This window comes from Bubalus kerabau, chromosome 13, assembly GCF_029407905.1.
Source record: "Bubalus kerabau isolate K-KA32 ecotype Philippines breed swamp buffalo chromosome 13, PCC_UOA_SB_1v2, whole genome shotgun sequence".
Taxonomy (NCBI): Eukaryota; Metazoa; Chordata; class Mammalia; order Artiodactyla; family Bovidae; genus Bubalus; species Bubalus kerabau.
This window is the reverse complement of record NC_073636.1, coordinates 68,312,814-68,328,321: the sequence shown is the minus strand read 5'-3', so window position 1 is coordinate 68,328,321 and position 15,508 is coordinate 68,312,814. Positions and strand designations below refer to the sequence as shown.

At 43.3% G+C, this 15,508-nt stretch overlaps 1 protein-coding gene and 1 pseudogene across 5 annotated transcripts in view; both read right to left on the bottom strand.

Moving 5' to 3' along the window:
* DHX35 (DEAH-box helicase 35) overlaps positions 1-14,121 on the bottom strand; it is a 69,623-nt gene extending 55,502 nt beyond the window's left edge. Inside the window, exons 1-3 of one of the 5 annotated variants that reach the window (XM_055545027.1) lie at positions 13,981-14,121; positions 7,171-7,304; positions 2,625-2,717 (exon numbers count right to left, since the gene is read on the bottom strand). In XM_055545027.1, the coding sequence (XP_055401002.1) occupies positions 2,625-2,717; positions 7,171-7,304; positions 13,981-14,020 (267 nt within the window). In that variant the 5' untranslated portion in view covers positions 14,021-14,121. Of the gene's footprint in view, positions 1-2,616; positions 2,718-7,170; positions 7,305-13,980 lie in introns of those variants that run through there. The other 4 variants (XM_055545029.1, XM_055545028.1, XM_055545031.1 and 1 more) reach the window with 4 other exon arrangements.
* LOC129625941 (cytochrome c-like) lies at positions 483-2,415 on the bottom strand (annotated as a pseudogene).
* Positions 14,122-15,508: the final 1,387 nt, after the last annotated feature.

The window sequence follows — 15,508 nt, the reverse complement described above, 5'->3', positions numbered from 1 at the left end:
CAAGTGACCATGTGTGAGCAACCCACACCTTGGGTCATCAACCCCAAAAGACCACACAGTATGAGGAAAAAAGAAACCTTTGTGCTCTTAAGCCACAGAGATTTTCAGGTTCTTTGTCATCATAACAGAGTTTATCCTCAGCTGACTAAACAATCACACCAACTAATGCAAAACAAACTAAGATCATCTAATACCATGTGGCCATTAACCTCTGTTCTACACTCCCCATCTCACCACTCTCTACACTGTCCTCAGTGGTAACCTGAAGATAATAATAACAGTGCCTATCCCACAGGGCCACTGAGGATGAAACAGTATGTGTAAAGTGATCCCTTTATGTAGCACTTATAATTACTACTTATTGTTACTTGGTTTATTATCATTATTATTAATAACCAATAATCACTCAGAAATGTAACATGGCCCTTCTCCTGTGTCTCTAATAAACAAATAATATGCTAGGGTTTTGTTTTTTTTAGGTGCTAAATACTCTTTATTTGATGCTACACATAAACCACACTAAAATGCCTTTCATTAAGTAAAAGGCAATATTTTAGATAAGAGAATTTTAATTAAATTGGCATAGTTAAGACCAAAAAGATAAAGTGGACATTGGCAGTGTCTCTTCAACCCTTGCCTTAACAGACTAATTGAAACACACCTGACTCTTGTTCTGTTCTATGTGACAGCGAAGGCAGTCTCAGTATTTTAATATATTAATATAATCAGTTCTAGAAATCTACATAACCAATCCCCTAAAGGGCTGGAGAAGGCATTCACCACCTCCCTGAAAAGGTTAACATTCCTTATTCACATTCAATCATCGCTTTAGAAGAGGAAGAGAGTGACAATACATGTTGAGCCAGAATTACTATCAAAATTCAAAAAGCTGATCATATTCATTTAGCCACAAACCAATCTTATTGAAATCAGGATTGTCCAACAGAAATATTCCATCAGTCATGCATGATCTGAATTTTGGTGTATGAGATCAGTTTAAATACGGTACACACAAAAATTCATGAGACATTTCTGTTTCATAATAAATAAGACAGTGGCCAACGATTACTCATTAGTAGCTTTTTTGAGATAAGTTAGCAAGTCTTCCCTTTCTTCTCTTTAATGTCAGCAAAGATCATTTTTGTTCCAGGGATGTATTTCTTGGGATTCTCCAAGTATTACATCAGCATCTCCTCTCCCCAGGTGATGCCCCGGTTCCTGCTGGCCCTGGTGTAAGAGAATCTAGCCGCCTGACCTGTCTTTCACTCAAACGGACCGTGGAAGTTCGGCCCAGTTTTGTGCTTGCCTCTCTTTTCCACAGTAGAGCAATGGGCACACTTCTGAACAAAAACCTCCCAGTCCTTCTTGACATCACCCATTTTTAAATCATTCTTTCTTCGTGCACACCTGAGAGGTCCCTGCTCACAAGCTGAATGTCCTGCTCTCTCTATGCTAGGGTCTTGGTACCATCTACTCGAATGTTCTCCCTCCAGGTCTCCCATCTCCGCTCCTCTGCTGTCCTTTCCCTCTGTCTACTATTCCCCAGCTGCACACTAGATCACCTGGGGAACTTTTAAGAAATACCTGTGTCAGGGCCCCAACCTACACCCAGTATTGTGTTGGGCAAAAGAAGCTTTACTTTTTCTTTGTAAGAGTTCAAAAATAGGCAGAACTAATCTACAGTGCTAGAAGACAGAATAAAAGTTATGTCTGTGTGTGTATGCTTGCGGGAGCAGGAAGAAACGGCACGAGTCCAGAGGAGGACACAGGGGGCCTCCAGGGTGCCAGTGATGTTCTATTTCTTGATTTGGGTGCTGGCAGTACCACTGTATTCACCTGCGAAGGTTTACCAAGCTACAGTTATGATCTATGATATCGGAAGTATACGTATTTTACACTTTAAAAAAAAATCTATACTTAAAAGGGAAAGAAAAACCTGCAAGGACTCTTATCCCTGACCACTTAAATATCATGCCTCGCCCTCCAAGTCGTGGCTCTTACAACACACTTCGACTTCACCTTGTCTTTCTATTCTTGATCCTACCTGACCACTCTGTTGAGCCCCAAACACCTCTGCACTCCAGTATCTCTACCCACAGTATTCACTGCATGAGGACATCTTCCCAGCCGGCTCCCACTGATGGTTCAAAGTCTATCTCTTTGTCTTGTTTCCCCCTTTCTTTCATTTCAAGATTAAATGCCATTTCTCTTACAAAACCTTTCCCGATCCTTCTTTCCACTTCTATCCACAGCACAAATGATTTGGCCCTCTAAGCAAGATTTCTTCCATAGCATTGTATAATTCTATAATACACTGTCCATTTTTATTCACAAGTATAGCAGCATCCATCTTACCCCTCCTCTTCTGCCTCTAATGCAGGAGACATGGGTTCAATCTGCAGTCTGGGAAGATTCTACATGCTGTGGGGCAGCTAAGCCCATACACCACAATTACTGAGCCCATGTGCTGTAAAGCCTGTGCTCCAAAAAGAGAGAAGCCTGTGCACCACAGCTAGAGAGGAGCCCCACTTGCTGCAACTAGAGAAAGCCTGTGCGCAGTAATGAAGACCCAGCACAGACAAAAAGAGAGAAAGTGTTGCAAAAATAAATAAATACATACTCACTTGTGGAATCTGTGTGCTTTTCCCACATCCTGTTTCTCCAACAATTACTACTGTCTGATAGTTTTCTATCAAGTATAATATGTGATTCCTCAGCTGAAAAAAAATATAACCAAACACTGTAAATGGACATACATTTTCTCAAAAGACCTAAACAAAGATAATTAAACATTATGAAATGAGCTATTTGCCAAAGGAAAGGACATTTTCAAAAGGAACTACCAAAACATATTCCTAATATCTATCAAAATGTATCTCAGGTACTGTTGGTAACAGTATAAGGCAACACAATTGCAACTGAATATAATAACTTACCAAAATATATAACACACATACTTCTTGATTCAAGAATTCTACTTTTAAGAAGTTATCCTAATACATGTGAACAAAGATGTATATACAAGCATGCTCACTGCAGTGTTGTTCGTAAGTGCCAAAAATCCAAACAGCCTATATGTTTATCAACAGGGGAATGATTAAACAGTTATGAAAAGACTCCAATAATGGAATAATATGTAGCCATTAAAAAGAACAAATGCCTGCTTGTACTGATGTGGAATGGTCAATGAGGTCTGCTATGGTAAGAAAGCAAAATGCAGGACAGTGTGATAATACACTACTATTTATGTTTTTTAAAAAAGGGTAAATACACATATGCTTCTTTACATATAAACTACTTTGGGGAAAAGCAAAATAAGGCACTGGTAACTGTACTGTCTCCATGGAGGGGAAGAAAGTGGGGGGCAGGGAGCAGGCATATGAGGAACCCCTTTAACTTTGTGCAATATGCATGTATCACCTTATTTTTCATTTACTAGCTGGTGAAAACACAAAGAATATGCTTTCATCTCTGCCTCTACAGCCAAGTGCACAATAAAGCACCTACACGTTACCTCTGTGTTTCAACTGGGCCTTCTGTTACCCATTCAGTGGGAACAGAAATGCTAGTTTGGTCACTGGAAAGTCACAGACAACTCCAAGATCCCATGTACTCAGTTTCAGAATGTACTTTTGTACCCACATTTGATAACAGACACACCCACTGATCTGGAAAGTCATGATGATATTCCATAAATTCCTGGTTTGAGGTAAAAATCTGCCAAATTCTCCTACTCTCATCACTGTTCAACTCATCTGACTCCACAGAAGACTGAGACACACGATGCTGCCTTATTGCTTAAATAAGGTATTGGGGTGTTTGGGGGTTCCAATATAGCATTATTTAGGGTCTATTTAAATAGGAGAAGGAAATGGCGGCCCACTCCAGTATTCTTGCCTGGAGAATCCCAGGGACGGGGGAGCCTGGTGGGCTGCCGTCTATGGGGTTGCACCGAGTCGGACACGACTGAAGCGACTTAGCAGCAGCAGCAGGGTCTAAATATGTAATTCTCCAGTTTTAGTGTAAAAATCTTTTAGGGTATTTTTATTATCGATTTAACAGATATTAAATAGATATTTAACTATTTGTTAAAAATGAAGATTCCTAGCTCTACCTTCAGGGTTTCTGATTCAGCAGGGCTAGGCTAAGTCCAGGAATTTGCCATTTCTGCAAACACCCAAAGGAGATTCTGCTGCAGGCAGTCTCATGACTCATCTCGATGCTTTCCTTTCGCTTGCCTGGACTCTGCACTTTCTTTTGGGTTAGTTTTAGGCAGGGAAAGGTTTGGGTTCTTTGCAACCATTTTGGTAACTGATATCTTGTCAATCCATCTGCTGAATGGATGAATGGGTGGGTGGTCAAAGACAACTTGAAAGACAATTTGAATATAGACAGAGACACACATGGCATTCTAGGAAAGGGAAATAACATAAGAAGACGGAAATAAGCAAACTATATGAACTCTATTCAAGAGGTGCTAGAAAAAGCCCATGAAAGGCTCCAGGTTTGATTTGGAAATGAATTATTACTACGAGATGTAGTGAGGCCTTCAACACAGAGTCAGTCTGGGCTTTACCTAGGAGGCAGTATGTGCTGTGTTGCAAGAAAACTGGGCAGTAGTATACCAGAGTGATTTAAGCGTGAAGAAACTGAAGGCATTAATTTACTTCATGTGCTAAATATGAAGCAATGCAAATGCATATTTGCACACAAAATGATGTGTGACATTCAAGAGAGAGATGACAACAAGATTTCCAGTTTAGAGACTGGGAAAATGATGGTACCACGAACAGGTACAGGCAGGGAAATCGAGGAGAGCTGCTGCAGAGGACCAGACTGAGCTTCAACGAGGTTTGAGTTTAATGGAATAAGAATACAAGCTTGCATTTCAGTGTCCAGGGCCCAGAGAAAATGACAGTCCACGGGAGGCAGCCAACTGGAATGTCGCCTTGAAATGGCGCTGGGGAAAAGGGGGATGAGCCTTAGATTTACTGCTGCTTTAGTTTCAACTTCTATCTTTAAAGCTACTTTCACTTTAAGTTTTAATGGGGGTGTGGTGGTGAATGAGTTCCTTTTATCCTTTTCGTCTCCTGTGCTGTACTAGGTCACTTTGGTCATGTCCAACTCTGTGCGACCTCATGGACTGTAGCCTGCCAGGCTCCTCTGTCCATGGGATTCTCCGGGCAAGGACACTGGAATAGGTTGCCATTTCTTCCTCCAGGGGATCCTCCAGAACCAGGGATCGAAGCCGAGCCTCCTGCATTGCTGCGATTCTTTACCGGCTGAGCCACCAGGGAAGCCCTAGATTTATCTTTAACATCTTATGAGATTACAACTGTGCTTAAACTCTGCTTTGATTTTTATCAATAACTTACACCTCTCATCTTACCATTTTTAATTTGATCAATAAGTTACCATCCTTGTATTTTTTTTCAATCTGTTGTTTCATTTATTATATTTTACAAGTACAGCTGGTGGATGAAGAAGAGTCCAGAAAAGTAAATACTCAGTAAACAATAATTAACCTTGTACTTAAATGTGCATTACATGTCAGGTATTTTACTAAATAATGCTCCATGTAGATTATGGCATCTGGTCCTCATAACAATCCTATGAGGTACGTCCAATATTACAGACAGGAAACAGAAGCTCAGGTGCTGAAGTAAGGTCACACAGCACACAAATGATGAAAACTGCCTTTGAACTCTGAAGTCTAGCTCAAGTCTAGACTCTTCATCACAGCTCCAACCGTGTCCCTCCATGCTGAACCTATAATCTTATCTTCTGAGGGTCAAAGTGTTTACATTCACATATGATGGTTGAGGTTAATCATCTATAGAAGAAACCCAGAGACTGTCAGCACAGGAGTGACTAAGATGTCTGGGGTCACAGAAAAGTCTGATGGAGGTGACTTGGCTACATTCAGAAGGCGGCTGCTTCATATCCATTTGGAGAAAGAACATATTAATAAAAGAGGAATTTTTAGCATAGTCTAGACAAAGAAACTCTCTAAGAGCAAGAACCTGACGGCTTTCACCCAACACTGTACAGGAGAAAAGAGAGACATTGGTGCTGGTGGCCCCACCTACTTGAGTCATTCGAGAGGCCTCATACAAGGCAGCGGGACTTCATCACCCTACATCAGGGGCTACAGGAAATAAATATCTTTCAACTATATCTAAACCGCCTTTGGCTCTGAGCCCACTTTCTGATTACGGCTTGACTTTCCATGTGGACTTGGCAACAAGGAGAAAGTGTGTTCATAGACTGTATTCTCTGTACTGGAGAACCATGGCTAACTGTAAATGAATATACTCTGAATTCTAGTTTAACACTTTGGTTTCTTACAAGATGAGTGTAAGTCCATTTCATGAGACTAATAAAATCATGCATCTGGATGTGCACGTGGTATGTAATAACCACACCCAAACGCCATCACTCTCCCCATGGGAGTTAACCTCTTCAACAGAAACCACCTGCTGCTGCCACTGCTAAGTCGCTTCAGTGTGTCAGACTGTGCGACCCCATAGACGGCAGCCCACCAGGCTCCACCGTCCCTGGGATTCTCCAGGCAACAACACTGGAGTGGGTTGCTATTTCCTTCTCCAATGCATGAAAATGAAAAGTGAAAGTGAAATCGCTCAGTCATGTCTGACTCTTTGAGACCGCCTGGACAGCAGCGTACCAGGCTCCTCCATCCATGGCAAGAGTACTGGAGTGGGGTGCCATTGCCTTCTCCAGAAAGAACCTGGTATTTCTAATTAATCTTGTGTCAAAAACTATGCCTTAAAAAGAAATCTAAAATTGGCCATATGCCAGTAAGCTACTGAAAATGGATGCATGAAAGTTCACTGTGCTGTTTCCTCTACTTTTCTGTATGTTTGAACTTGTCCATAATTAAAAGCAAAGAGGGGAAAAAAAGGATGTCACTTCATTTCTTCCAGTTTTTCCAATATGTGAGATCTAATTGCAAAAAACCTTAAGGACTTTCCAGATTTCTAAGATTAACACACAAGTATTCTGAAGACACCCTTCAGATAGGCCATCTCCGAGCTCACTGCATTCTAAAGGACCATTAACAGTAAGAGGAACATTATTCACTTCAGTGCCAAGTATCAAGCTACTGCAGGCTGCTTCGGGCCAACGGCTGAACATGCTTATTCAATGTACCTTGAACACTGGCAGCTTCTGCCTCTGCTGCTCTATAGAAAGGGCAGCATAAGGGTTGTAAACAACAGTTGTTGCCGAGTTTTCAGCTAGACTTTGTCTCTCTTCAGAGATGCTGACACCTGGCCCCTCTGTACCTGCAACAGAAATGTTTTTGTTTTTGTTTTTCAGATTCTCTGATACAAGGAACAGGAAAATCGTGAGAAAATTACAAATTCAAAAACGAAGATATACAGTGGAAGCCATACGTTTTTATTTCAAACCACTAAGAGTAATTTCAGGAAAACATTTTAAAAAGTACCTGTGAGACTACAGAAAAACATCACGCTGGTGTCAAGAACAAAGGAGATGGCAGTCCCACTGGGCTCCAAACTGTTTACACACAACGGTAGGTGACGGAGGACAAGGTGTTGAGTTCTGGTCACCAGGCTGGGATTATTACCAAACTCTTAATAAAAGTGGTGGGAACCCACCAGGAATTAGCTGAAGCAAACGAAGAATCCTAACACCATAGGATGGCAGCAAGGTTCAGGACCAGGGGGTACCAGGGACTCAAACACTGCCTGGCCTTTCTCCTCCTTTCTCTGCTCCTCTTAACAAGCTCCTTTCTGGGCTGGGTTCTCTACAGGAGCTGGAATCAAGGCTGCAGCCAATGCCAGAGCTCAGGCTCACAGTTCCTCCACCAATCATTCACTCACTCATCCACCGAACAAAGATGGCTGTGCCAGCGATACAGCAGTGAACACTACGGATGCAGGCCCCACCTCTGAGCAGCTTACTTGCTTCTCTTATTCTTCCTTCCAAAGGAAGAAGACTTAGAGCATAAAGTGGTGATGGAGAAAGACCCAGGGAGGGAGACCGGGAGTCCCAGGTGTGTGCTATTTGGAAGGTGGGGATGGCTTTCTTTCCCCCAGTTTAAGGCCATTGCCCCGCCCGATCCAGTCAACCATGGCCCTGGAATGGGCTACAATAATTGGCAGCTCCTATTTGAGTCATAGAACTGAAGTGGTTGGGAAGGAAGTGCTGGACTACTGTGCTGAGCAGATTAGACACCAGATACCCACAGTGGCTTCTTCTTTTTTTAATTATTTATTTGGCTGTGCTGGGTCTTAGTTGCAGCATGCAGGATCTTTAACTGCAGCGTGTAGGATCTAGTTCCTTGACCAGAGATTGAACCTGGGCTCCCCTGCGCTGGGAGCAGGGCATCTTGGCCACTGCACCACCCAGCAAGTCCTACCACAGTGGCTTCTTGGTAAGAACAGTAACAAACTGGGACTCAGGGAGGAAAAGAATAGGGAAGCCACATCCTGCCTGTTTGAAAAACTGTTTGAGGTCCTATGGATTTTTAGCCTGAAAAGGAAAATGCCTTAGGAGTAACATGGGTTCCATTTTTATGATCAGCATCTGTAATTTGTCACACCAAATTGTTCGTGCATCCCAAGACATACCTCAAGAGTTGTAAGTAAATGGTACAGGGTTCAGAATTCAATTCAACATAAGAAAGGTATCTCTAAAAATAAGACTTGTTCAGCACAAGAGACTGTCACCTTTGGGAATTAATAAAAACCCTCCCTAGAAGTTCACAGCCCTCTGTGAGGGGTACTTCAAGAATAATTACCCAATACTATCATCACCCAGGTTTTCTGAATGCATAATCCATGATGCTATGTAAAAGTGCAAAGGTTTTGTGATCAGAATACTTAGCCCAGTGATTTACTTTTACATTTTTTGAAGAGTCCCAAACCCCCCTGACAATCTAATAGCGCCTATGAACTCCGTCTCCTGAAAAATACACCAGAGAGTAATTTATGAGAACACAAAAACGCTGGAGGTCCAGAGACCACCCCCAGAGCTAAGTTCAGAATCACCGCTGTAGCTCTCCCATCCCTTTTCCATTTGTTTCTAGGAACATAGTTGTGTTCCAGAGGTCCAAGACCGTTAAAAATCAGGTAAGTGGGGCACTACTATATTGTTTTTGCCAAAATGTTGACCTTCCTTTCAACAAGATAAAAGACAGAACAGGAGTTGGAACAAAGCCTGCACTCAAAGAGGCACATTTCCTTTCCTTTCTCCCCTTATTATCGCTACATCGGATTAATTCCTTGTGATCTTCACTCAAGAAAACTAGAGCAAAGAAATAGCTTATCTTCATCAGCTCTGCTTTTATCTTGAATTCTCTTCTTTTCAACACATTTTAAACCTTTATAGCGTGCTTAGAATCTTTTAACATTGCTCCTACAACGTCTCACCTCCTCCCACTCCAAGATTTAATCCACCCAGGTGTCTTCCTGACTACCCCACCCCTCCTGTCTCTAACCTATAGCCAAGTTCACCTCGGTACATGCGGTTATGAGGTCTTTTACAAGAACAGGTGCTGTCAATCAATGAGGAGCACGTCTCCTCCATACAAAAGACTCCATTCAGCCAAACTAGGACTGCTTCCTGGCTGTCTATACATCCCATGGTCCATTCTGGCTGCCTAGGGTTTGTTTTTCCCTTGGGAATATTCTCAGTGCTTAAATGAGTAATAAGTTTGTAATTCTTATAAATTATAAAGGCCTTCACCTCTCCATCTATAAAACAAGGTTGATAACAGCACACCCCCTCCTCCTCTTCAGCATTCCTTCTAACCCAATTTTTCAGTTTAAGTGGTGATCCATCAATGGGTTATAAAACTCATGAACTTCTTTAATATGCTATGCGACTCAATTATTTTGGTGTTTGGGATACTGCTGAGGCGCCATCCCACTCTGCCTTTGTTCATGCTAAACTAGAAATAAAACAGAAAGTATCAGAGTGCATTCCAAAAAGCACTGTTGTTTTTGTGCAACTCTCTTCAATTGTGTGTGTGTGTGTACACACATGTGCGTGCGTGCTGGATCACAGCACATTTCTTGCTGTGTATCAGATCAAAAACTCTTCAAAGCTGTTGCTATAAAGTGTTTGCCAGACACGTGGTCAAACACTGATTTATCATTAAATATCTGTTAAATGAAGGAAGGAAAATGGCCAGGCCCTTCTGATTCACTTGGACTAACAAGTCAAATTTTTTTTTTTCTACACAAAACTCAGGCAGCTCCTACAAAGATCTTAAGGCAGAGTTCACAAAATGGTAAAGATCACAAACTATGAGGTCCCCAAACATGCCATCGTTAAAATGTTTGAAATCGTTAGTTTAAAACATGTAAAAACTTACTATTCTAATCTGGGTGTTGAGGCCATGTGACAACCTTTGGGTGGAACCACACACAGCTTCCTGCTTTAGACAGGATATTGTATGCTTCAGGCTAATCGACACAGTACACACTCTAGTCTGCCACAGTTCCTACCTCTCCTTACTGCTTCCACCCGGCTGCTTCACTCATTTAGACTGTCCAAAAGGCCCCTGTAGCTACCTGAGCTTGTGACTCCCAGCCTGTAGAACACATGTTCCTCTACCCTTAGACCCAGTCTCAGTCACTTCCCTGACCTTCCCTGTGTATTTCTCGTATCCTATTTTCACACCTTCAACTTCAGTTTCCTCATCTGTAAAATGGAATAATACCTCCATCACAAGACATCGTGACCACTTAATAAGATGACATAAGTAAAAGTGACTAGCACAAAGTGTCCAGTAAGTGTCAACAAATTCATTACAGTTAATGACAAAACAGTTTACCTGGACCAGTAGTTCCTAAACTTTAATGCATACTGGAATCACCTGGAGATCTTTTTAAAAAATACTGATGCTTGGTTCTGAGCCCCTCTAGACTTCTCATTTCAGAGAAGGCAATGGCACCCCACTCCAGTACTCTTGCCTGGAAAATCCCATGGATGGAGGAGCCTGGTGGGCTCATGGGGTCGCTAAGAGTCGGACAAGACTCAGCGACTTCACTTTCACTTTTCACTTTCCTGCATTGGAGAAGGCAATGGCAACCCACTCCAGTGTTCTTGCCTGGAGAATCCCAGGGACGGGGGAGCCTCGTGGGCTGCCGTCTATGGGGTCGCACAGAGTCGGACACGACTGAAGCGACTTAGCAGGAGCAGTAGCAGACTTCTCATTTATCACCATGGAGTAAAACTGAATAGCAGGAGTTTTTAAAAGCTTCCCAAGTGATTCAACTACACAGCAAAATTTGAGAACCACTTACCTAGACAGTCACCGAACCCAGAAATCTGAGTCATTACTGACTTCACCTTCCTCTATATCTGCCCCTAAAATGTCTCTCGAATTAGGTCCCTCCCTACTGCTCACACACCAGAATTGCGGTTTTCAATATCCCTCCTCGGTTTTACTAGCATCTTCTCTTAAGGGTGTCCCTGACCCTAATTTCCTCCCCTAAGTATTGTGCACACTAATGCCAGTTATCTTCCAAGAATAAACTAGATCATGTTATCTCCTGCTTAAAAACAGTGAAATCTGAATTCTTACATGAAGACTTCTCACGATGACACCCCTACTTACCCTTCTGGCTTCATGTCCTGCCACATCCCACGCTGTGGTGGTGGTGTTGTTTAGTTCCTAAGTTGTATCTAACTCTTCTGTGACCCCATGGACTGCAGTCTGCCAGGCTCATCTGCCCATGGGATTTTCCAGGCAAGAATACTGGAATGGGTAGTCATCTCCTTCTCCAGGGGATCTTTGATCAAATGAATCTGTGTTTCCTATGTTGGCAGGCAGATTCTTTACCACTGAGCTACCTGGGAAGCCCCGCTCCAAAACACACCCTACCACTAAGCATCCCCATGCTACTCAACTATTTTGGTGTTTTGAACACTGCTGAGGCACCATCCCACTCTGCCTTTGTTCGTGCTACACGCTTTAGAGTTCCATTCTCCTACCTCTCCACGGCACAAAGCCTTATTTGTGCTTCAGCATTCACCTCAAAAAACATCACTATCTTGATGAATGATATCTTATCCACACATTCAACCTCTCCCTCTCATCTATCTGTGTGTGCGCTTACTCGTTCAGCCAACTCTCTGTGACCCATGGACTGGAGCCTGCCAAGCCCCTCTGACAACTGAAATCTCCATGCAAGAATACCCGAGTGAGCAGCCATTCCCTTCTCCAAGGAATCTTCCCAACCCAGGGACTGAACCCAAGTCTCCTGCATTTTACCGTCTGAGCCACCAGGGAAGCCCTCCTCTCTCCAATACCTCCATGAATTATAATAGTTAAATATGTATCTAGGGCTAAAAGCTTGAAATGTATTCTCATTTAATCCTCAAAACAATCCTCTGGGTAGGTGCTTTGCCCAATTTACAGATAGAGTAACTGATTTTCCCAAATCACCAAGTTAGAAAATGGCAGTCAGGATAGTCTCGACAGTCTGATCCTAGCAGAGCTCCTCTTCCTTACCACTCCCTTTTTCTGTCTCACTTTAAAATCTCTTAAAGAGGATATCCAACTTCATATTACAATTCAGAGAGAGAAAGCATAAATCTTGAGAGCAGAGCCTTGGTCTAGAGATATTTGTCTCCTGACCACAAGGCTAGGTGTTCAGTAAGTAAAACTTCAGTGAAAGAGCAAAACAATGGAAGAGAACTCTGGGAGTAATCCCATGTTCTTTAACCAAAAGAGTATCTTGGCCTGATTTTCAACAATTTATTCAGACCTTTATTGTACTTAACACTCTGACCTGTTATTAAAGGCTCAAAGAAATAAAACAGAGAGTATCCTAACTGGATACTCATTACTTAACTGGACCTTAGTTTTGGCTGCAAATAAAACTCAGGATGGATAACTGGCTGAGGACTTGAAATGCTGAATCATAAAATCATAAAACTCGTTAAGTGACAAACTACAGATTTTAAAAAAGAATTAACACATCCCTTGCTTGGGTTTTCTTCCGCATCACTGATACACATGGTCAGAATTTCAGGGACTCGCTCTAAAATACCCTTGAAAACCTTCCCCTATATTACCCTTCTCTGTCTTATTTCATTTTTGCTGCAATATACTTTACACATCTAGACCTACAGAGGTTCAAGTGGTGGACAAAAGTAAGTTGGTAATGATTAAGAAACTTTTGTTTTTCACAAGAAACTGATGGAAGGGGAGGGAGGGTCTGGTACATAAACATTCAACAAAATCTTGATTAATGAGTAAATTCAAACAAAACAAGCAAACCATTTGGCGGCTGAGACTGTGTTAGCCTGCAAGACGGGAAGTGGGTGACAGCCAACGCGTAGAGTGTTCACTTCTGGCAGACACGCGGGGTGGACAAAAATTACCCTAAAACATACTAAGATACTTTCCCTAAAAGGGAGCACTTACTCTACATGAAACAACGCGCGCAGGTTCTCCTTATTCTAGCCCACATGATAGGTGTTATTATTCCTCCCATTTCACAGATGAGAAGTCTAAGGCTAAGAAGGAACTTGTTCAGAGGAACTCTACTACTCTATGGCATAACTTATAATTCTAATCCAGGCAGTCTGATTTCCTAACCTGAACTCCTAAACCCAGAGCAGCAGCAACTGTCCAGTCCCAGCGTAGCCCCAGGGCGGTAAAAGGACACGCGTGGGCGCTTCAGCTTTTCCCCATCTCAAGGGTTGGGCAAGACAGGCACCAGGAAACGAGGAAAACGAGGCCCGGGGAGGCTGAGACTGTAACGAGGTCACAGAGAATTTCTGCCCAGGCCGGGGGCGGATCCCTGAATCCCTCGGGACCACTGTGCACGCCTAAGCTTCCGAGGCCACCAGCGCGGCAGTGGCCAACCCGCCGAGGTCAGGACTGCAAGCAGATCCTCAGGCCCCAGCAGGCTGGCCGTGGGGCCAAGACCGAAGTCGGGCCGCCGCATCTGCCCAGCGTTCCACCAAGGGCCTTACCGGGTCGCCAGAACTTCACCGGTCCCACGGGCGCTGCCATGCTGGGGTGAAAGGTCACAAGGAAGGCTCCACCCCTCCGCCGCGCACCAGCCCCAAAGGGGGGCGTGGCCGGCGAGGAGCTTGGATCTAGGAGGTTCCGCGGTGTTACGGCTACGCCCCCGTAACCACCCACTCCGAGCCACGTGATCTGCGTTTCAGCCCTGCCCGGACCCATGTGATCGGCTCCGCCATATTGCAGGGGAGGGCGCGCCTCTCTTCCTCTTTAGAGTAGCGGACCTGGGTTCTGAGTGGCCTTAGGAGTTTGGGGTGACCCGGGGGGCGGCAGCACGCTACTGGAAGGTTGAGCTTGGCAAGAGACCGCTGGTCCGAGAGTTTGTTGCCGCCTGCGGTACGCGGTGGGCAAGGAAGCAGTGCATCCCAAATTAACATTACGTTGTAAGCTATCATGGGTGTGTGATTTCTTTTAGTCTCCTTCACATTTTCCGATTGGAGGATAATAGTAACTACCTAGTGGATTTTGTGGTTCAGTAAATATTGGGCGCCTATCGTGCGGCCAGGCAGTGCAGTTTTGGTCTCTTTCATGAGTTTCTGTCCCAGAGGGGAGAGGCGAGGGTGTCCTGGGAGTAAATGAGTAAATGCACGATAAGCAGTGGTGTTTGGGGTCTTCCCTGGTGGTCCAGTGGCTAGGACTTGGCATTCTCAATGCAGGACGCCTGGGTTGCGTCCCTGGTCCGGGAACTAGGTCCTGCATTCCGCAACTAAGACGGGGCAGCCAAATTAAAAACAAAACCAAAAAAAGTTGATAATTAGCAGTAAATAAAAACGATGGAAGTCTCCAGAGACCCTGAGAGGAATTCTGAGAAGGGAGAATAGATTGAAATAAGAAAATTAGAAATGGGTAGATCTGTTAGGACATTGGCCCAGTGTTTCCTCCAGTCTCACGACCCATGTTTTAAATGCTGACCCCCAATCCAATCCCGAATCAGGATATCTAGGGGTGTGTCCTAAAAAACTGCATTGGAAACGTGCTACAGAAAATTCCAGTAACCTACTTGAGACAGATTCCACTAGCTGATACACTGGACTAGAGGAAATGATTAATGGGCAGGCAACTAATTGGAAGGAAGTGAGAGGGTTCAGAATCTGTGTATTTTAGAGCTGTGAAGCAAATTCTCATTCCTGGAGAGAAATGGTAGTCGTGGAAAGATCAAAGGCTTTGGAGACAAGTCGAATTTGGAATCCTCACTTTGCCTTTCCTAGCTGTCATTTAATCTTAGTTGTAAGATGAAATTTTAAAAGTTTTTATTAAATGTGAGAACATGTAAGGTAGCCTACAACATAGGATATCCAATCAATGTTTGCTGTCAATACCTCATAGAGCAAATTCACCAGGGGAAAAATCAGAACTCACACATACACACACTCATTTTCCAACTATTCTCTTTATTTCTGTAAGGAAAACAGGGTTCTTTACATGATCATCTCTGCCTAAAATTCTCCACTGATCCTTTAAAATATCCTTGTCAGC